This window comes from Sminthopsis crassicaudata, chromosome 1, assembly GCF_048593235.1.
Source record: "Sminthopsis crassicaudata isolate SCR6 chromosome 1, ASM4859323v1, whole genome shotgun sequence".
In the NCBI taxonomy this organism is placed as follows: Eukaryota; Metazoa; Chordata; class Mammalia; order Dasyuromorphia; family Dasyuridae; genus Sminthopsis; species Sminthopsis crassicaudata.
The window spans coordinates 470,419,352-470,442,985 of record NC_133617.1 but is presented as its reverse complement, the minus strand read 5'-3'; the positions used below and the strand labels follow the sequence as shown (position 1 = coordinate 470,442,985).

The 23,634-nt window shown below is 36.9% G+C and overlaps 1 protein-coding gene and 1 long non-coding RNA gene across 3 annotated transcripts in view; one reads left to right on the top strand and one right to left on the bottom strand.

Annotated features, from left to right (window-relative positions):
• The window catches only part of LOC141550384 (uncharacterized), a 34,447-nt gene extending 14,328 nt beyond the window's left edge, over positions 1-20,119 (bottom strand). The window contains exons 1-2 of the long non-coding RNA XR_012484593.1: positions 19,682-20,119; positions 801-902 (exon numbers count right to left, since the gene is read on the bottom strand). This is a non-coding gene — a long non-coding RNA (uncharacterized LOC141550384). The remainder of the gene's footprint in view (positions 1-800; positions 903-19,681) is intronic.
• DNAH3 (dynein axonemal heavy chain 3) overlaps positions 1-23,634 on the top strand; it is a 187,217-nt gene that overhangs the window by 47,204 nt on the left and 116,379 nt on the right. For both annotated transcript variants that reach the window (XM_074280953.1, XM_074280952.1), the window contains exons 16-18: positions 4,676-4,799; positions 21,260-21,413; positions 21,863-22,007. In XM_074280953.1, coding sequence (XP_074137054.1) covers positions 4,676-4,799; positions 21,260-21,413; positions 21,863-22,007 — 423 coding nt within the window. The remainder of the gene's footprint in view (positions 1-4,675; positions 4,800-21,259; positions 21,414-21,862; positions 22,008-23,634) is intronic.

Sequence of the window (23,634 nt, the reverse complement as noted above, 5' to 3'; positions counted from 1 at the left end):
CCCAGGAACAAAAGAATAAATTGCCTTTTTAAAAAAATACTTAAATGCTAATTGAGAGTTGGAGGAAACAGGAGGAGAATGTTCATTCAAGACAATCAGAACACCTGCAGCTTTTTAGCTATAGCTTTGTTATTGCAAAGTTTGGAGTCATAATTAGGGCAGAGTTTAAGGCCATATTCCCATGAGAGGTTCTTCACTCAGTTTATCCCATACAATCCTTCTCCTTTATTATTTTTTGAAGACCTCTCACACCATTCTTAACATTTTCTCAATCATTTGTTTCCCCAGTAATTAGATAAAAATGCCTATAGTGAAAGTCAGCAGCCACAAAAATGCTAAAAGAAACAGATATATGCATCTAGCAACAGATAGATGACTAGGTCAAATATTTAGGATATAATGACCACATATTTTCATGTTGGGAACAGCAAGATTTTATATCTACTAAACGTTTGCCCTGACTATTGGAATTTGCTATAAGAGGAAAAAGCAGGAATATGATTATAATCAAAAACTGGTCCTTCAGGCCTCAACCTGAGAGCACATACATGGCAGGATAAAGCATCCTTAGCTAATTGTATGCAATTATAACCGCCTTATAACCAGACCCAGGAATAATCAGGGAGATGCTTAGTCAAAGAAACATCACTGGGAAAGTGAGTCAGAAGGATCCCACTTTAGGCAGAAGTCAAGGCTGTCCTCCCAACTCTTGGTCAAGGCTATCCTCCCAACTCTTGGTGAAGGTCGTCCTCCCAACTCTTGGTCAAAGCTGTCCTCCCAACTCTTGTCTAGTTACTAACCTTTACCTGTAACAATTCAGGCTCACATTCCTCTGAGTAACTTGTGGCATATTCCTTTCAAAAGGTGGATTACTTCCTTGATGATCCATCAGACAATCATATCTAAAATCAAAACCCCAAATAATATCAGCTACAGTCCCAAGAGATTTTATCTCAAATAGCAAGTCTCATTAATCAAAGCTTCAGGTGAATTTAGTTTTCAAGGATCACATATCCTAAATAAGTATTGACTGCAATCTTGATGAGAATTAGGTAAGGGGTAACCTCTTTTGGTTCGGTGCAAGAATACATAGTTAAATGCAGTCTAGTGACGGTGCAGAGTCCTCTGTAAAGGACTTTACAAGCCTGAAAACCTAGATTGATAAAAAAGGTTTATTGTAAGGGTTTGGAAGTAAGGGTAAAGTTAGAAAGACGCCAGGGCTAGAGCTGGTCGCCGGGTGGACAGGAACCCTTCCATGGCCAGAAGGATACCATGTTTGGGGCTCCTGCAAAGAATGGGCTCTAGGGTTCCCTTTTTATAGTGGGGGCTCTTGGTGATCTTGAAGGTGGGTGGAGTCCCAGGCTCCTGGCTGGTTTCGGCAAGTTTAGCATTGAATAGAATTCAATGGGTTTTTAGATAAGGAAGAAGCTGTTTGTGGGGGTTGGGGAAACCTGAGCAGATAGTGAAGGGCTAGGAAAGCCCAAGCTAGCTCAGATCCGGTGGAGACTGGGAAAGCCCAAGTTCATTGGAATTCAAAAGAGTGCTTTTGACCAGGATTTGTGAATCAAAGATCCTAGCTTCTTCAACCATGGTGGGGTTGGGAATCAGAAAGGAATCTTAAAGGGACCTCAACCCACATCAATCTTAAATATAATAAGAGATTCATCCTAGAAAATTCACAGCTTATCTTCATATCTAAATAGATGGCTTTTAAATTCAACATTACACAAATCATTTTACTTTAAGATGCTCAATAACTAATCTAAATCAAAACATATTCAGGTATTAACCATGTTCAAAGAAATAAAGACATAGAACACTGTTTTCAGAATCTCCTTAAGCAATGGGAACAGCTTTAAACCCAATACAACTAATTAAAACTCACATAGAATATGGGATTTCCTAATTTCACATTAAAGAACCCTATCAAAACTAACATTTTCTTTTGGTGTAGCAGTTAAAAACTTTCCCTAATCCTTCCTTTCTCCAGCTAAAAGCTATTTGCATAAATCCAATTATATGCAAAACAAGCATTTTAAAAATCATAAATAGCCAAGTCTTTTCCTTTGTAATCCTGAGAGAAACACAGAAGACACACACACACACACACACACACACACACACGCACACAAACCACTTTTCTAAATAAATTAAGTTCCCATTCTTAGCCCCACCTTGGAGCAGAAACAAGAATGGGAGTTCATGAATTGAAACCTTAGGAGCTGGCCAGCCTGGTATTGAAGGTTCCTTTGAAACAGGGGATAGACAGTTCCTCTGAGTGAGCAGAGCATCTGCCAAAACAAAACAAAAGGTTCTTCATCCTAATTCTTCCTAAAGAGCTATCTTCCCAGGACACTAAATAGGTTTGGAATCAGCTACCTTCCTTTTCCAAGATTCACAGTTTCTTTTCCTCTCTATGGAGGATTCATCCTATCTTAACCAAGGGAAAATAAGAGAAAATAGGAGAGTCCTTATGGTCTCAAACTGTTTAGGATTTTCCCAATATCAAAGGGAACTAGCCTTTTAAAGACTTTAACCGCTTAAATTCTCCCAATCCCATCCCTGTCACCCAGATGACTCACCAGTTCTTGGCAAAGAGGAAGACCTCTTATAACGGATCTAACCCCTTAGTCTCTTCCCATCTCACCAGTTCTTGCCTCACTGAGTTGTTCTGCACAACTTACTTGACCAATTTTAAACTTTTCTCAGCTGGCTTATTTCCTGGGCTGAATTAATCCTCTATCTTTGCTATCCTACTTCTGTTTTTGCTTTCTCTGAGTGTCTCTTTTTGGGAGTTTACCCAATCAGATGTTCCTGAGCTGAATCAATGGACCACTGGAAAACTCTCTTTAGAATATCTGCCCAAGGATTCAGTACAGGAAAGACCCCTCATGAACAGGCAATATCCCATGGGAGCCCCCAAACTGTGTGACAATCAGACACTCTCAGAGTAAGAAAAAGCAGAAAAAAAAGAGCATCTCCTAGCTGACAAGAGTGTCAACACAAGATTAAATAGAACAGAAGCCCCACCCCTCCCCTTGACCATTTCTCTCAGTGTCTGGGGGAGTCCAGGCTTATATTCTCACCATGGAAATCTATAGCAGAAACAAAAGAATAAAATGCTTTTAAAAGAATGACTTAAGTGCCTATTAAGAGTTGGGGGAAATAGGAGGGGAATGTTCATTCAAGACAATCAAACACCTGCAGCTTTTTAGCTATAGTTTGACTGTTATGACAAAGTTTCAAGTCACGATTAGGGTATAGATTAAGGCCATATTCTCATGAGAGGGTCTTTACTCATTTTATCTCAGGCAAATCTGATTCACACACTTACTGACTCTATGGTCCCAGATAACATTCTTAACCTTTCAGCTTCAGTCTCCTTATCTGTGAAAAGGGTAAATGAGTAAAGATCTCACAGAGGATCAAACAAGATCATACAGGTAGATTGCCTTGCAAATTTTAAAGCACCATAAAAATTCTGGGTGTTCCTTTTGGTTTTATTGTTTTGCTATTGTTATTTTAGTCCACACCTGTGATTTCATTGATTTAAAGACTTGTCTAAGAGGCTTCCTCAACCAATGCAGAACAGAATTATCAGATGATGGTGCAATCAGATAGAGGACTCTGGAATCAGGAATCAAGTTCAAATCCTGCTTCAAATAGCTGAGGGACACTTGGCAAATCACTTTATTGCTGTTTGCCTCAGTTTCTCCAGCTCTAATATGGGGATAATAATAGTGCCTACTTATCAGTATTGTTGTGGAAATCAAATGAGATAACAATTAAATTTACAGTACACTGTGCTATGTAACTGTTAGCTATTATTAGCATTACCTGAAATACCAGAATGCTAGGGGATTTGGCAAGTCCTTTAGTTTTTTGGTGCTTCAGATATGTGCTCACACACACGTATATATTGTGTAATTAATTTTGCATTGTTGTGTATAAGTAACAGGATGGTGTAGTGGATGAAGAGCTTGACCTTAGAGACAAGAAAATTTGGCTTCAAGTCTCAGCTCTGTCATATGCTGTCTGTGTAACCTTAAACAAATTACAGCTTCTTAGTGCTCTCAAATAGAAATGTATCTCTGTGAAGGGCATATTGACTTAGAAAACCACAAATTAACATTATCAATGTTGTATTGTACTTTTAGGGCAGGTAGTTGGATGAAGTGGCTAGAGGGCCTGAGTCAGGAAGACATCCTCCTGAGTTCAAATGTGGCCTCAGACATGTGCTAGCTGTGTGACCATAGGCAAGTCACTTGCCCCTTTTTGCCTCAGTTTCTCCCTCTGTAAATGAGTTGGAAAAGGAAATGCCAAACTACTCCAGTATCTTTGCCAAGAAAACCCCAAATGGGGTCACTAAGAATCCAGCACAACTGAAAAACAAATGACTCCACAATAAAATTTTATTAAATATTTCCCAAGCTCGTTTTAATCTGGGTTGGACTCACTTAGGAATTTTACTGTCAGCTTTCGGTTCTCCCACCCTAAGTTTGATGCCTCTACTCAGTTCTCTACATTGATAAAATCACAAGTCTAGGTTAGTGTTTGTGGGTGTATGTGTGTGTGTGTGTGTGTGTGTGTGTGTGTGTGTGTGTGTATTTGGTTTCTGACTTTGTAGGACCTAAATTCTAAGAGTAATATATATCTTTATATTTGTGTTTTGCAGTTGAGGATATAAAGTTGAACAGTACCTTGTTCCTCTGGCCAGATCAGATTGAGGATATCTTTGAAAATAGTCGAAATTTGCTGTATACCAAAAGGGAACAGGCGGAGATGAACCTAATTAGAAGGTATGTATTGTTCAAGGAAATGTCTTGGAAATTGAGACCTTCTATGCTCTTGCTTGCTGAGATCAAAAATAGAGATTCTGTTCTTCCTACTTCTGACCTCCCCAACGGATCAGCTCTCAATTCTATGTTTTTCTCTCAATTTTATTTTCCTTTTTTATGGAGTTTTAAGATGTCAAGGACTAGAGACAATGAATGAAGAAGGGATTTCTTTTTTTCCCTGATGAGGGAAACAGTTGTCAATTCAACACACTATGAATCAATTAACCAGTATTTGTTAATTAAGCATCTATTATGTTCAAGGTACTGGGGGATACAAAGATGACAAAAATGAAAAAAGTCTCTATCCCGTAGGAGTTAATAGTTGAAGGAAAGGTAAGATATATTTATACTGGCTAAAATGTGGCATGCTGGAACCAGCTTGAACAGGTTCCTGGGAATTGATAAATTTTCATTGTGAGCATTAACACTTCAGAAATTGGCAAATGCTACAAATCAAGGCTAGATTTTCCATTCTGGTAATTGTCTAGACTTAAAGTTATGGAGAAAATTGTAATAATGCACATTAAATTTTTTTAAAATGTGTCCTCAAAAGCCAGTTATTAAACAACAATAGCATTCTACTGCATATAGGAATGTGGGTCATGTACAGTGGGTCACCATGTCAATGCTTTTTTCTCATAGCCTTAAAAAAGAAATATTTGATTTTGTGTCAGAAGAAAGGTAACTCTATGAATAATAACTAAATCACTAGCTTCAGGAGGAAGTGTCTTTTTTTCCCCCTCTAGATACCAGGGTAGGACAACAGTGTGGTATGGAAATAGGACTGATAATGGAGTCAGAAAAGCTGGATTTAAATTCTGTTTCTAATATAGGAATTCTTAACTTGGGGTCTTAACTTAGATGTAAAAACACATATACATACATATATGAAAACATATTTTCCTTTATTATTCCATCTATTTTATGCATTTAAAAACATTATTCTAAGGAGTCCATAGGTTTCAAAGTGATCCAGGATATAAAAGAGTTAAGTGCTGGTGTTCTAACAGTTTTCTAGGAACCTGTGAGACTTTAGGTAGTCATTTTCCCTGTTAGGTTAGTTATTTGGTCTATAAAAGGAAGGGATTTAGACCTGGTGGCTTATGAGATCCCTTCCAGCTCAAAATCTGTGATGAGTGTGGAGAAAGCTTTGGAAAACATAATAAATAGGAAGCAAAGCAATTGACTGAATCTTCAGTGGGTCAGAAACTTGTGCCACAATTGTTATTCTTCAGCAAATAGTTATTAAGAACCTTTGGATAGCTAGGTGGTATAATGGATAGGATGCAAGCCCTAGAATCTGGAGGACCTGAATTCAAATGTGACCTCAGATACTTAGCTGGGCAAATGGTTTAACTCTGTTTGCCTCAATTTCCTCATCTGTAAAAATGATCTGGAGAAGCAAATGGCAAAACCACTCCACTATTTTTTTCAAGAAAATCCAAAATGGGGTCATGAAAAGGCAGACCTAACTGAAAAATGACAGAACAATAACAATTAAGAATCTCACATGTTCCCAATATTGTTCTAGGAACTATTATGGTGATGTTACAGAACTGAAAGTTGACTGATTTTATGGAAATGTTTTGCATAACTTCACATGTGGTTTCTTAATTGTGGGTGGCAATAAGGGAGAGAACCTAACTCAAATTTTTTTTAATAATAGTCTTTTATTTTCAAACTACATGCAAAGATAATTTTCAACATTCACCCTCCAAAACCTTGTGCTCCAGATTTTTCTCCCTCCCTCTTCCTCTAGGACAAGTAGTACAATATATGTTAAACATGTGTAATTCTTCTAAACATATCTCTACATTTATCATGCTGCACAAGAAAAATAAGATCAAAAAGGAAAAAAATGAGACAGAAAACAAAAAGCAAGCAAACTAACAAAAAAGGTGAAAAAAACTGTTGTGATCCACATACAGTCCCCACAGTTCTCCCTCTGGGTGCAGATAACTTTCCATCACAAGTCTACTGGAACTGGCCTGAATCACCTCATTGTTGAAAAGAGCCAAGTCCATTAGAATTGATCATCAAATAATCTTACTGTTGCCATGTCAATGATTTCCTAGTTCTGCTCATTTCACTCAGCATCAGTTCATGTAAGTCTCTCCAGGCCTCTCTGAAATCATCCTGCTGATCCTCTTATAGAACAATAATAACCCATAACATTCATATGCTATAACTTATTCCCCAATTGATGGGCATCCACTCACTTTCCAGTTTGTAGCCACTGCAAAAAGAGCTGCCACAAACATTTTGGCACATACAGGTCCCTTTCCCTCCTTTAGGATCTCTTTGGGATATAAGCCCAGTAGAAACACTGTTGGATCAAAGGGAATATACAATTTTCCTTTTGGGCATAAGAACTCAAAAATTTTTTAAATATATGTTAAAAAATTGTTTTGAATGTAATTGGAGGGAGGGAGAGTATTAAATAAATAAAAGACCTTACAGTTGAAGAGGTTATGATTGATATAGGTGAAAAATTAAATACCACCCTAGGTGTCTCATGAAAGCTGTTGTCCTTAATTTACAATCTCCAGACTAAGGAAAAGATTCATCTATAGAAAGTTAGCTGAAATCAGTCTGCACTGGAGAGAGGAATAGACACACCTATGAGGGCCTTAAAGAAGCCATAAGTCTAAGTGCTGAAAGGATTCTGGGAGATAAAAGTATCAAAGACAAACATCACTTATTTCAGAATTTCTTTCACCAGCTTTTTTGTGTGTGTCTACACACAATCATTACTCTGTCAAGCCCTGAGAAAGAAGAAAATTCTTTTTTTTTTTCCTCTTCAACTCCACTCTATATGAATTCCTGTTTCCGTAAACCTGCAGTTCTTTAGCCATCACACAGAGGTTGGTTGGTTGGTGTTTATCCTTCGTCCTTGAAGAGGTCTATGAAAGCAGGAAAGTGATGCCAGGAGATGCAGGTGAATTGGATTTAAGTGAGGGAGGGCTGTGCAGGGTCACCTGCCTCACTTTCCCCTCCAGAGCCACCTGGGTCCAGGAGCCAGATACAGATTTTGTGGCCCTTTGGATCTCATTTTGCTTTTTACCCTTCAGTCTATGTTAGCTTCTGTACAGTAGAGGTCAGCAGAGGACTGGAAGAGGATAAAACTTGGAGGGAGCACAGATCATGTGCTCCTACTATTTGCCTTCATCGTGGCTTTGGACAACCTCCTTAACCTACTGTGAAAGCAATGACCTGGACTCTCCGGGAAAGTGAGAAAACAACCACAACAAAATAAGGATAGCCAACCTTTATATGGGGGCAGCTAGCTGGCTGAACCTGAGTTCAAATCCAGCCTCAGACACTTACCCTATGTGCCTCAGTTTATTATGTTAATTATTACATTTTACTGTGTTCTAAATGTTTCATATAAAGATGCCATCTTTCTAATGTTATATGTTTTTTGAAATCTGGGGCTACATTTTCCACTTCTTTTGTGTTCTAAGGATTTGAACTCAGATCTTCTCAATTTCAAGTTTTGTGGCTGCCTTTTGAAAATAAAACTCATTGGAGAAACCATTATGTTTTCTAGGCAGCTAGTGGCATAATGAATAGAAGGCTAGATCTGGAGACAGAAAGTCACGAATTCAAATCTTACCTTAGACATTACCTGTGTGACACTGGGCAAGTCATTTAACCACTCTCTGCCTCAGTTTCTTCATCTATTAAATGGAGATTTGAAGGGTGGTTATGAGGGTCACAGCATGAGATAATAATTGTAAAATATTTAGGACAGTGTCTAGCACATAATAAGCACTATATGAACAATATTGTTGTTATTATTGTGTGAACTTAGGAAAAGGTATCTTTGCCATGCAAGATGGCTGAGCTACTGCCTGATTTTACAACTGGCATTAAAATAGTTTCATTTGTCCAATAACTATTTACTCAGGAACTTATGTGCCTAACATTGTATTAAGCACTTCTATAAAAGAGAACTTATGTAGTTAAGCATAAGTTTGGTGTGGAAAAAAGTAAATACCTTTATCAGGTCATAGTATATGAATGTCTTATATGAGTGGTGCAGAGGGACCTAGACTTAGTTACAAGTGTTTAATGAATATACTTATGTAAATTGATAATTAATTTAGGAAATATAAAATTATGCAATGGGGACAGGCAAAAAACTGGGTACTTTTTGGGAAAGACCATGATGGTAAATGAGGATGTAATAACAGTTTAATAAGACATAGAGAAAGAAGCAAACATAACAGAAATTATGGAGACAGGTGAACGGAAGAAGATAATATAGGGATAGGGGACAGAGTGATGAAGGGAGGCAGGCTATGGTAGGGAAGGAGAGAGGCAGAGAGTATCACTCACATAACCATGGATCAGTGTTAGGAGCAATCTGAAATAGAAGAGGGTTGGGGAAGGGCAGGAGTTTGAAGTATCCTTTTTTTAATGGGTTTTAGGGAAAACAGACTAACTTTTATCCTTGAGATTATTTCATTAACATAATCAAAAGCATTTCAAAGTTGTCATAAAGCTTTAAATTTTACATGTCCACATCATCTCAAAATTATCAATACCTTTCATTATTCTATGAATGTGTGGAACTTGTCTGATTTTTATATATCATAGAATCAAAAACCTTAACTACACAGTCTAGCTATCTTCCCCTGATTCCACTTATTACTAGAATGTGATTTTTGGTTAATATATGACGACAATTTGTAAATTATGCTCCTTTGATCTTTGGGACAGTTTGTACAGGACTTCCTCTCTGAAATCTTATTTCCTGCTATTATTGACCTTTATGTCATCTATTTATAAACTTACCATACTGATTGACTAGAAAAGATGAAGTGGTAGTTAGGAGCAACCAAAACAAGATAAAATTTTAACACGATACATATGAAAACTAACTCCTCAGCAACAGATCCTTAGCTAAGATATTGGTCAGTGCTGATAGAATGGGAGCTTGCTAAATAATAAGCACTTATGAATATGGGATGGTTTGAAATAGGAAAAATAGTCTATTTCCTTTCTTTTCATTCTTCCTTGGGAGGTATATGTAGATGGAAAATATAATCCATACAAGTGACTTTGAGTATCTCAGAAGAGAGGTGTTTGACCTCAGGGGAGGGTGCTCTCTGAACATTACATTCTTTGCTGTTCTGTCAGTGGTCTAAATCTTTCTCTGAATCACCTTGAAGAGAGGATAAAACGTAATGATTCTCAGGATCTTAGCCACTTTAATTAGAGCCTGAAGGTCAATTTTGTCTACAAACTTCACCATGCTTGGTATGTCAGTGGCTCACAGATGTTTACCTCAAGCTTCCCTGATCCCTATGATTCATTTGCTATTTGCCCAGATGAAAAGCCTTTTCCCTGGCTAAGTCTTCTTGTGCTGTCATCTGTATCCAACTCAGCCCTACCCTTCCTCAGTCTTTGTTCTCTTGTGCCTTTCTCTTTCAATGTACTTTCTGGAACACCTGTTATGTTGCTTTGTAAGCTTACCTTTTAAAAATCCAGTTTCTATCACCCATAACCTGTTTTTTTCCTAAAGACATAGAGTGTTCCTAAAAGAACACTCCTTCTACCATCATTCATCACTGTCTCTTAATTTCAAGTGATTCCAAGTATTATTATTATTATTTTTTTTTCCTGAGGCAATTGGGATTAAGTGACTTGCCCAGAGTCACACAGCTAGGAAGTGTTAAGTGTCTGAGACCAGATTTAAACACAGATCCTCCTGACTTATAGGGCTGGTGCTCTATATACTGTATCACCTAGCTGCCCGTGTCTATATTATCTTCTCTAAATTCTTATTATCTCATCTCTAGCTCATTTTCCTTCCTTTTTTCAGTAAGTAGCTTAAAGTCTTTTTTTCTTAACAATATTTTATTTTTCCAATTATATGTAAAGATAGTTTTCAATATTCATTTTTGTAAGATTTCCCTTCCTTCCTTCCCCCTCCCCAAGATAGCAATCTGATATGTTATATATAAATTATAAATATTTCCATATTTCCTCTCTGGATATGGATAGCATTTTCCATTCCAAGTCTATTGGAATTGTCTTATATCACTGTATTGTTGAGGAGAGGTAAATCTGATCGTAGTTGATCACATAATCTTGCTATTACTTTGTATAAGTTCTCATTCAGTCAGTGTTCACTTCATTCTGCATCAGTTCATTTAAGCCTTTCCAGGCTTTTAGTAGCTTAAAGTCTCTCTCCATTTCAATCCCCTTTCCTCATTTTGACTCCAATATATTTATATGTCTCTTTGAATATCTTCCTAATTCATCAATCTCTTTATTTCCATTGACTTACATTTCTACCAGATCTCAGCCACAGACACAAGTGGGCATACTTTAGGTCTTACCACTTCCCAAAATGGTTTCCACTCTATGATCTTGAACTTAGAATGATTTTGAACTTTAAAAATTCTCCTCTCTAATCATAATCTCTCATCTTTCCTTCCATTTCTCTCTGCCTCATTCCTCAATATATGTTACATTTTCACTCCCAAACCCTTCATTCCTCTGTTATTCTAGCCCAACATTCCAGTTTTGGTTTTATTTTCTTTCTATCATTGTCTTAACCCTATACTTAACCACTTCATCAAAACACAGTGCTTCATCTTTGAGCAACTTTCTTCTATTTTTTTCTTCCATTATACTTGCCTTATTCTTATTCAATCACAAGCCATCCCTGCTAGCTGCCTTCTTTCCTTCTACTCCCATGCCTTTGAAGATTTTCTTCATCAGAAAGTCGATACTGATGGATTTCACAACAAATTCAGTTTCTCTGATCTCAACTGGATCCTCACTTTTGCACTACAATTCTTTTAGTCCTCTCTGATTCTCTATCACTCCATAAAGCAATTGTTCCAAACCTTTTCTCTCTTCAAATCATCAACCTTACTTTTCTCAGATGTCTTCACTCCCTGCTTTATTGAGAAAATCAAAGCCACCTTTAGCTCTATCATCCATCCCCCACCCACACCCACATACTTCATCACTCAAAACAGCTCTCTATCATTTGCTCTACTTATCAAAGCTAAATACTTTCTTCATACTCTAGTATTCTTCAGGTGCTTGCTTTATAAATAACCATTCTATCTCTGTGTCTGTCTGTCTCTCTCTCATTTACTGACTCCTTTCAGATGTCTTCTATCTTTAAAATACTTGCTCTTGACTCACCATTCCATTATGCTATCATTCTATATTTTTCCTCCCTTTTGTAGCAGAGATAATCAGGGAGGCTTTGCTGAAATGACACAGAGAACTCCTAGTGGGTCTACAATCCTTTTAAAATGATTTTCTTTCTTTCTCTTGGGTTCCTCTTAGACTAGAATTCATCAAAAGTAGGATGGAAGGGATTTCTCTTTTATTTGGGGGAGTCTGGGACATTTCCAAAGTTTATCTCTTGGGTAGAGTTCCTGAGCTGGAGAGCAGGTGCTGGCCACCCAGCAAGAGAGGATTCCCTTAACATACTTCTCATAGGAGAAAAGGACCAACAGGAAATCAATTCTATGCCTGAAAGATTAAAGAAAGCCTTACACTAACTGGGTGGGAGATTTAAAATTAACCAAATTTTTGTAGTGTTTTTTGTGAGTTCTTTGGACAATGCAGGCTGGAAGTGAATGTGAAATATCTATTCCCAATTCTACAAAGGCACTTTGCCTTCCAGGAGGAATATAATGAGTATAATTAATTAACTGAACAGTTTATGTTTCTTGTATTTGTTCATGCATGCCTTTAAAGTATCTTGAATTTTGTGAATTTTGTGTGGAGTACAATGAAAGCTATCCCATATTTCATACTCATATTATACATTGAATACTTTTGTGGGAGTGCCCTTGTTTACAATTTTTGGGGAAACCTTAGACATGATCTGTAGCTTTCCTTTGTGTCAGATATTTCCTGGAAAAATCATTAGATTGGAGAGACTGTCTTTTGTCTCTTTTTGTGTTCCCAGTATTTAACAATAGTGATTGGCACATATAATAGGTGCTTATAAGTTATCGACTGGCAGAAATCCAGGTAGATATACAGCTAGAGATAGAACTTGGCCTTCTTTGGGGTCAAATGTCCCTAGGCTGGATTATAATGCTGGAGAAACTAAGGCAAGATAGAAATTAGAGAGTTTTTAATATTTTATTTGAAAGGGAGAGATTGTGCTGGGACCAAATGTTTCCTTGATTTGGTCCCAGGATTGAATGAGACTATCATCTCCAAGAATCCACCATGTGCTTCGCATGAAGTATATATATGCATGTGGCTCCAGGTTACCAGGGGGCAGAACAAGGCCGGGGCAGAGTCAGACCACTGAGAGCTGGGGAATTATCAATCCAGTTCTGACAGGGTGGGGGAGGCACTGGACATTCTGATAAGTTGGGATCAAGAACAATGACAGAATGGGGGGAGGCACTGGACATGCTGATGGATGGGGAAGGTCTAGGGTCATGATGTCTAAGATAAAAGGTCTTTCTCCTTATCTGGATCATGATGATTAGGAGGGAGGATGTTGCAATCAGGCAGAATAATTCAGAGAAATTGAGGTAGAACAATTAGGGAAACTGAGTCAGGACAATTAGGGAAACCAAGTCAGGACAGTAAAAGGGAACTGTGGCACAATAAGATCTGGATCCTTTTAAGAGCAAAACCTTCCTCACTCCTTGGGCCATAGGCTACATTTTCAATGCCAAACTTCTCAAAAGAATCATCTGTCCTCTGCCTACTCACCACCTACTCAGTACTTGGCTTTTAATATTTCCACTCTAATGATATTGCTTTCAAGAAGAGTTATCTTTCTTTATAAGATTTTAATTTTTTGTTGTTATTCTGAACTAAATAATTATTAACAAACATTACCATTTCCATATACAAAAAAAAAAAAAAAAGAAAAGAAAAAGGATTAAAAGTCCAATAACCAATCTCTAAAAAACACAGTTTGTCTTTTTTTTTTTAGTGTTGAGGATGGGAAAGGATGGACCCCAAAATCTGGGATTCCATACTGGTGTTGCAAGGTGTCTCAAAAGAATCTGCAGGCTTGAACCCATCTCTTAGTCAAGAGGCAAAACTTTATTCCAATAGTAATGCCATTACAAAGTGGACTGGAATTCTAAGGGAATTTCAGCAGAGAAACAAAAGCAAGGCTAATTCTATGGCTCATAGGTAAGGAAGAGTGGTCTCCAGAATTTGGTTTTCTTGACCAGATTATTACTGTCAAGATTACCAGTCAGCAATGAATTGAGGAGTGGTCTTATTTCACTATTGTCTCAAGAGTTTGATCTGTGGGAATCCTGAGGCCAGAAGCCATCTGACTAAGGAGTGGTCAGAATCAGACAGATTGGATGTGGGAATTTCCTGAGGCAGAAAATCTAGAATCACTGACTTATTGCCAGAACAGAAGCCCCCCTAACATCAGGGGACTACAAAATCATATTACATCAAAAGTACATAACAAATTCATCATAGTAGTTCCAAAATTGTCCTGCTTATCTATATTTCTTTCTTAGCATTTCCTTATGATTTCATTGGTTTATTTAAAATAATTCTTCATTGATATTTTTAACTTCATCTTCTTTATAACATCATTCTTTCCTTTTCCACCCCATTCCCTGCTCCCGTCCCCCAGTAAAAAGCCCTACTTTGTACAAATACACAGTCAAAAAAAAAATCCATCAGACATGTATGAAAATCACTATTTTATTTTGCATCTACAATCCATTACATCTCTTTAAAGAGCTGAGAAACACTTTTCATCACTGGTTTTCTGGATCATGGTTAGTCATTTCATTATTCTATTTTCTTTACATTATTGTATTCTTCCTGAACTCAAATTTTGTATCAAATATTTACTAGCTACATGAATGACTTTGGGTAAATCACTTGATTTCTGTGTGAGACAGTAGCAACCACTAAAATAATCAGAAATCCAAATTTGAGTGTGGGAAAGAGTTTATTTCTTTGTCATGAGAAAGGTTATGCAATCTCTGACACACAAAGCATGGTTTTAGAGCATGATACATACAGGGGTTTTCATTTCTCCAATTTAATTTTTATACTATGGAAACCAAATAAATTCATTTCTCACAATCCCTCCCCCCCTTTTTTGGGGGGGGTTCCTATCCTTTTCTTACCCCTCAAATATGGCTAATACTTTTTACATCCTACTTCATAAAAGTCTATTAACTTCTGCACAGATCTCCTTACACAGGATGGGTAATTAATCCCTGAATTCTCTAATTCTTTTGACAGGATTGTAATAGAAGTATCCTCCTTTTCCTGCCAATAACCTATCTAGTGTCATTCTATTTTCTCATGCCATTCTGCTAAGTAATATCTAACTATTTTTTTGCCTCTCAGGTGTAACTTACCCAATAATATTTACTCAACAAAATGACCCAAATCCAGAACTAACTAGATTTTTAATCTTGAATTCAGTTATTTTCCTTGACTTACTTCTTTGAATGCCAGAACAGCTAATTGGATCAGTGCATGGGTGCCCACTCAATTCCCAGTCAAAGCAGATTTGAGAATGTTACCTCCACAATACCATCCATGGTTGGGGTATGCTCATTCCTGAGAAATTGCCAGAGCTTCCAAACCCAGGTACATGCCATTACAATCCCTAGAGTTTGGAATCTTTCACCCTGCCATGAGAGGCAAATTGATCTCCAAAGGTAGCCTGGTTTATTCCCTCACAGAAGGGAAAGTAGAATAAAGTAGGATATAAGCCCAGCAATAACATCGCTGGATCAAAGGATATACACAGTTTGATACCTTTTTGAGCATAGTTCCAAATCATTCTCCAGAATGGTTGGATTCATTTAATTCCACCAACAATGCATCAGTGTCTCAGTTTTCCCACATCCCCTCCAACATTCTGCATTATCTTTTCCTATCAGCCAATCTGAGAGGTATCTCAGAGTTGTCTTTCTCTGATCAGTAGTGATTTGGAACATCTTTTCATATAACTAGAAATAGTTTCAATTTCTTCATATGAAAACTGTTTATATCCTTTGACCTTTTATCAATTGGAGAATGGCTTGATTTCTTATAAATTTGAATCAATTCTCTATATATTTTAGAAATGAGGCCTTTATCAGAACCTTTGAATGTAAAAATGTTTTCCCGGTTTATTGCTTCCCTTCTAATCTTGTTTGCATTATTTTGTTTGTACAAAAACTTTTAAAATTAACATAATCAAAATTATCTATTTTGTGATCAATAATGATCTTAGTTCTTCTTTGGTCACAAATTCCTTCCTCCTCCACAGGCCTGAGAGGTAAACTATCCTATGTTCTTCTAATGTATTTATAATATATATCATTCTTTATGCCTAGACCATGAACCCATTTTGACTTTATATTGGTATACAGTGTTAAGTGTGGGTCAATGCCTAGTTTTTGCCATACTAATTTCCAATTTTCCCAGCAGTTTTCCTCAAATAGTAAATTCTTATCCCAAAAGCTGGGGTCTTTGGTTTTGTCAAACACTAGATTGCTATAGTTATTGAATATTTTGTTTTGTGAATCTAACCTATTCCACTGATCAATCAACTTCTTTATTTCTTAGCCAGTACCAAATGTTTTTGATGGCCATTGCTTTATAATATAGTTTTAGATCTGGTATAGCTAGGCCACCTTCATTTGATTTTTTTTTTCCATTAGTTCCCTTGAAATTCTTGACCTTTTGTTCTTTCAGATGAATTTTGTGGTTATTTTTTTTAGGTCAGTAAAATAGTTTCTTGGGAGTTTGATTTGTATAGCACTAAATAAATAGATTAGTTTAGGTAGTATTGTCATCTCTATTATATTTGCTCAACCTATCCAAGACCTATCCAAGAGCATTTAATTCCAATTGTTTAGATCTAACTTTATTTGTGTGGAAAGTGAAAAGTTTTGCTTATATAGTTCCTGACTTTCCTTTGGCAGGTAGATTTCCAGATTTTTTATACTATTGATGGTTATTTTAAATGAAATTTCTCTTTGCATCTCTTGCTCTTGGAGTTTGTTAGTGATATATAAGAGTGCTGGTCATGTATGTGGATTTGTTTATATCTTGCAACTTTGCTAAAGTTGTGGGTTTTTTCTAATAACTTTTTAGTAAATTCTCTGGGGTTCTCTAAGTATACCATCATAGTGATACCAAAGAGTAATAATTTGGTTTCCTCATTACCTACTGTAATTCCTTTAATCTCTTTTTCATCTCTTATTGCCAAAGTTAGCATTTCTAATACAATATTGAATAGTAATGGTGATAGTGAGCAACCTTGTTTCACTCCTGATTTTATTGGGAATGGTTCCAGTTTATCTCCATTACATATGATGCTTACTGATAGTTGCAAGTCTCAAAGCTTTAAGTATTATATCCATAATATTGATGAGGTCCTGAGTAACAAGGTGATAGAGAAAGCCTGAAGTACTGATAAAATCATTCCCTGAAGCAAGCAGGAAAGGGCACTGATGGAGACCAGTTCAATCTTATAGTCCTACCCTCTTTGGAGGTCAAGGGCAGCTCTACTATGTTCAGTCATGTCAAATCCCTGAGGTTAAATTTCCCCAAAAAATCTGTTGATGGCTCATTATCTTTGCTTCAGTCAGTCTGTCAGGCATTCTGCCCCAAGGTACCTTTCCCCTCCTCCTTCCCCCATGCTACAAGGTATCCTCTCCTCTTATCCCCCACCATTACCTCATGGTGTCTTTTCCATTGTTAAACTCTTAACATGCTAAACCTCTCTATGGATTTAGCCTACAAACTGGCAGGGCAACTGATTTGGAAATTAGGGAGTTTCTCCTGGTTAATTGTGAATTCTCTTAGGGAACTGGTCTTTTGCCTTGTTACTTGTTAAAAACACCTTTCCTTGCTAACTGTATGCTCTCCCAATTTTTATTTCATATTTGCCATTCCTGGTGTCTATTGTATATCTTCATTTTGTTTGTAACCTCTTTTCCTAAATAAACCCAACTTTTGCCAAAGAGAATGACCATTGTAAATTCTTCACATGGCCAAATCCAATTATTTGGTACATTTGGTGCAAAACCTCAAACACATCATTTGGAACAAGAAATTGCTCTTTACATCACATCATGATCACTATTACTATAATCTAGAACAATTGTTTTTTTAATAATCTAGATCAGGACTTTTAAAATTTTTTCTTTTAGTGACCCCTTTTCACCTAAGAATATTTACATGACCCAGAGTATATAGGCATATAAAATAGATATACAAATCAAACATTCACTAATAATAAATCATAATTTCATTACTTCAACATTCAGTTAGATGACTCCATATGGAGTCACAACTCATAGTTTAAAAAGCTTTGATCGAGACCCCATTTTCCTGAATATTTATACTCTTTAGCTTCCATGATACTAGAAAGCTCTATAAAAATGTGACCTCTTAAGATTAATACAAATCTTCTTTCCAATTTGTCCCTATAGTATAATGATACTCCTTTACATTCATATAGGCAGCTAGGTAATATAGTACATAGAGCAACAGACCTGGAGTCAGGAATACCTAAATTCAAACACTACTAGCAATGTGACCCTGGGAAAGACACTTAACCTATATATTTAAATTTCTTCATGTGTAAAATGGAGATAATAATAGGACCTACTAGACAGGGTAGATGTGAAAATTTGTATAATCATCTATCTCCCAATCCCCCCAAGTAGAAGAGGCTTTGTCCTGACTCTTCCTTTCTTCTGGCCACATTTTCCCTTATCCTTCATGGTTTCAGTTATCACCCTTACAGACATGATTTCCAAATTTTCATATACAGCCATAATCCCTTTCCCAAACTCTAGTCCCATTTCTCCAACTGTCACTGGTCATTTCCCTTTGTATATCCCACCAATATCACAAATTCAGCATACCCAAAATAAAATTTATCACCTTTCCCTATTCCTACCTCTCCTCCAAATTTCACTATTTCTGTAAAGAACCACTATCCAGGTTCAAAACTTCAGAACCATCTTGATCTTTCCTTCACTCTTACCATACATATTTAGCCAGTTGTCAGGTTCCATAGATCCAACTGAAATAGCTTTTTTATCTACCCCTTCTGTCTATTCATACTGCTACAACCTCAACTGAGAACCATATCATCCCATAGCTGGACTACTATAAAATGCTTCCTAATCAGTCTCCCTGGCTATTCCTTGCTATTCTCCATTTCATTTATTTTCAACATATCAATGGATTTATCAATCTCTTCAGTGACTGTTCTCTCCCATGTTACAGATTCAATTTACTCATGCCTCCTCATTTCTACATCCCCCATAAGTTTTCCATAGAGACTGAGAGTCCCATCAGATGATGACTAAACATTATGAAGATCCTAGTGGGCTGTATATTTGATATCTGAAAAGAAAATTTAAAAAAAAATTTTGTGTGTTCCATCTTATAGACGAATGGAGAGAAATAGTTAAATGACTTGCCTAAGGTCACTAATAAATATCTGAGGCCAGATTTTACTTCAGGAAGATGAGTCTCCCTAACTCCAGGCCTAGAATTCTTATAGATAGTTCTTTGCTAGTTATATGCTACAGTCTATAATATAGAGACTCCCCTATGTTTCTTCATTGTCTTTTGGATGACCCATAATTTTAGTTCTTGTTTTGATTCTTTACCAAATAATATGGACAGGAGAATATTGGATTGATAGATAAATTTTCCTTCCTTTACTACTGTCAAAAAACCAAACCAAAACAAAACAAAAAACCATCTTCCCAAGGCAGAGATTTAAACATGTCACTCCCCTACCCAAACATCTCCAAGATTCCATATTGCCTATTTAAAAACGCAAACTACAGATTCTGACATTTAAGTCCTACAGTCTCATACCAACCTACCTTTTTAGTCTTAGTTCACATCACTTCCCTTCATTGATGCTGTTTTAGATTTACATGAACTGATGCTGAGTGAAGGAAGCAGAATCAGCAAAACATTGCACACAGCAGCAGCAGCAGAATTGTTCAGTGATCAATTATGATAGATTTGGTTCTTCTCAGCAGTTCAGTGATCCCAGGCAATCCCAATAAACTTGGAATGGAAAACACATCCACATCTCTAGAGAGAATTATGGAGACTGAATATGGATCAACATATGCTATATTCACCTCTTTTTTTTTTTTTTTTCTCTTGTGGTTTTTTCTTTTGTTCTGATTTTTCTCTCCCAACATGATTCATGTGGAAATATGTAAATAATGAATGTACATTTATAATAAAAAAAAAAGTTGTAGCCATTTTTCTAAGTCTGTATCCTAAAACAACTCCTCCCTGCATGGGACTCAGTCACCTGTGGGTTTTGTTGTTCTTGGGATCTAAGCATACCTATCAGGGGTGTTGTCCACAAAGATCAAAACCTACTTGTCAGAATTTGAAGAAATCTGGCATCTCAGAGGCTTACCCAACCCTTTTGCCAAAGGGGCATGGGCATAAATCCTTGTAGTATGTTCTGGTTCTAGAAGCACAATAAGAAATTCCCCTAGAATTATTTCTCATTTAAAATAAACAGGTTGAATGGAATAAATAGGTTAATTAGGATGAATAGCAAAGTCCCTAGCCCATAGTAATTTCTTAATAAAGTGCTTCTTGTACTTTATTCTGACAATAAATATGTTGCTCAGTTATTTCTGACTCTTCATGACCTCATTTGGGATTTTCTTGTCAAAGATACTGGAGTGGTTTGCCATTTCCCTCTCCAGCTCATTTTATAAATTAGGAAACTGAGGCAAACAGGGTGAAGTGACTTGCCCAGGATCACACAGCTATTTAAAGCTGAACTGAGGTTTTCTCTGACTCCAGCCTTGGCATTCTATCTACTATACCACCTACCTACCCACAATAGAATACAGATAATATTATTAAGTGGTTTTCTAAGACAATATGTATCCTACTGGGATTTAATGTAAGATTTAATGATTCTTGTTTCTATTTGAATCTGACATTACTGGCTTAGAACACTGAATGGGTCACTCAGTCTATGTGTGTCAGAGGTAAGTAGTGAACCCAGTCTCTCCTACTCCAAGGAAAGACTATCCATTATGCATACCTTCTCTCTACATTTCTGTATTACTTTATATCTTTCACATAGATTAAACACAAATTGCCTCCTTTTATCTTCACAATAATTCTGGGAGAGAATAAAGACACATTTTTAAATTCCACATTTTATGATAAATTGAAATGCATTAGTGACTTGCCCAAAGTCACAGAAAGTCAGTAGGTGGGCATGGCCATACTATCAGAGCCTACTGATCTTTAAAGGTCTTTAAATTATACCCCTTTGCAGTTATCTCTTTCAAAATAACAGGGGGTTCTCCAGGGGTAAATTTTTGCCAAGCCTGATAGGGGAAGGATTCTCCATGTTCCATTGCAAATAGACTGAAACAAAACTCATTAGATGACTGGGGATTTCTTTGATTCAGGTGTATTGAATTTGAGGGGAAACTCGAAAATTACTCCAAGGAAGTGGAGAGCTTTAGAAAGAAAGACGTGGTAAACATGGAGGAAATGAAGAACAATGTTGAAAAACTTAATGAGTTGTCTAAAAATCTGGAAATGGCACTAGTGGAATTTGAGGTTTGTAATCTGGGATGTGGGAGGGAAAGGCACTGATGAAAGAGATCTAACATTCTTAGAAGTGCTTTGTTGCAACCCAGAACCAGTTAAATGATTTCTTGCATTTTCTGATCCCTGTCACTGTCATGATTAAAAATCAGAATTATGGTTCTGCCTTAAGGAGGGGTGGCATGTACATATGATGCTTACTATCTTTGTGACTTCATGTAACTTACTTAACCTTTCTGAACCTCAATTTCATGAAAGGGTTAAATGAGATTACCTTGGTTACCTCTTCCAATTCTAGATTTATCTAAGCTTTCTATGATCAGTTTTGATGTGGGAAGGGGAATGTGAGAGACTGGGGATTTAAATGTAGCAGAATTTCAGAACTCCAATCACTAGATAGCATCTGGGACCAGGTAATCAGTAATGGTCCGATGGTTGATAGTTCAATTTGTTTTTCACAGGCAATCAACAAAGAAGAGGAGCTCTTAGAAAAGGAGAAGAGTAAGTTCCCCCTTCTGCAGGTGGTGATGACCAACAAGATGCCTTTTGAACAGCTCTGGACAACAGCTTATAACTTCTTCACCAAATCAGAAGAGTGGATGAATGGTGAGGAAGATGAGCTTGGGCCAGTGATGCTGAACTAGGCAGATCTAGAAAAGGAGAGAGAGGAGAGGGAGAGAAGGAGAAGGAGAAATGGGGGTGGGGAGGGACAGACAGACAGACACAGACACAGAGAGAAAGGTAAACAGAAAGAGAAAGGGGGGAAAGAGGGAAAGAGAGAGAGAGAAGGATGGAGGGACAGACAGAGGGAGAGAGAAAGAGGGAAACAGACAATAAAGAAAGAGACAGGAAAAGATAGGAGACAGGGATAGACAGAGACAAGCAAAGAAAAATAGAAACACACACAGAGAGACAGATAGACAAAGAGAGAGTCAGAGAGAGATGGAGACATACGGAGACACACACAGAGACATAGAGACAGAGGCAGAGAGACATAGATAGATGGAGAGAGACAGACAGAGACACACATAGAAAGAGATAGAGAGAGAGAAGAAAAAAAGAGACAGAGACAGAGGGAGAGACAGACAGGCAAGTAGAGACCAAAAGACAGAGGCAGAGGCAGAGAGACAGAAACAGAGACAGAATCAGAGAGACAGGAAAAAAAGACATATACAAAGAGAGACATATAGAAAGAGATAGCGGGAGAATGAGACAGAGATAGACAAAGAGACAGAGAGTTAGAGATAAAGACAGAAAGAGATACAGAGTTAGAAATGAAGATGGAAACTAAAAGACTAGAATAGGGAGAGCAATATTGTTTCTAGGGTATTACAAATTAGGGTAACTGCCTGAATCTGCTCCTGCAGAAGCCAGATAGTTTGACTGATGACTTAGGAACACAGGAGGCAGAAAGGAGAATGAACTCTTACTATCCTCATATCAACTCTTACTATAAAATACAAACACATATGCATATTCCCCTTCAGGAGTATAATATTTAGTTAGAAAGACCTTAGCCATCATCTATTCTAACCTAATTATTTCTGTGTGTGAGAAAAATTGACTCTCAAAGATGTGACATGAATTGCCTAAGATCACATAGGTAGCAGGCGGTAGAGCTGGATTTGAACTTGGATCTCTGGCCAAAATCCCACATCTATTCTATAATTATTGGCAGTTTTCAAATAACTTTAAGGTTTGCTGAATACTTTATATGTATTATCTCATTTGATCTTTACAACTACCCTATCAATGTTTTTGAACAAACAAAACCAATGGAGCCAAGGTTAAAGGGGAAGAAGAAAGCTGGGGAACAAATTTTATAGTCAATTTTCTGATAAAGGCCTCATTTCTAAAATACATAGAGAACAGAGTGAAATGTATAAGAATATAAGTCATTTGTCAATTGATAAATGGTCAAAGGATATTGACAAACAATTTTCAGATGAAGAAATTAAAGCCATTTATAGTCATATTTTAAAAATGCTCTAAATCAACTACCTTGTCATGTTATGTGCTATTATGATCCTCTTTTTATAGATGGAGAAACAGACTGAGAGATATTTAATGATTTGCTCAAGTTCACAAAGCTCATAAGTGTCTGAACTCAGGTCTTTTTGACACCAAGTCCAGCATTTTATCCATATCCACTGCACCATCTAGTAAATGTTATAGATTTCTCCTCCCTATTATAGTACAAAGAAACTGAGATTTAAGCAACTCGTCCAACTAA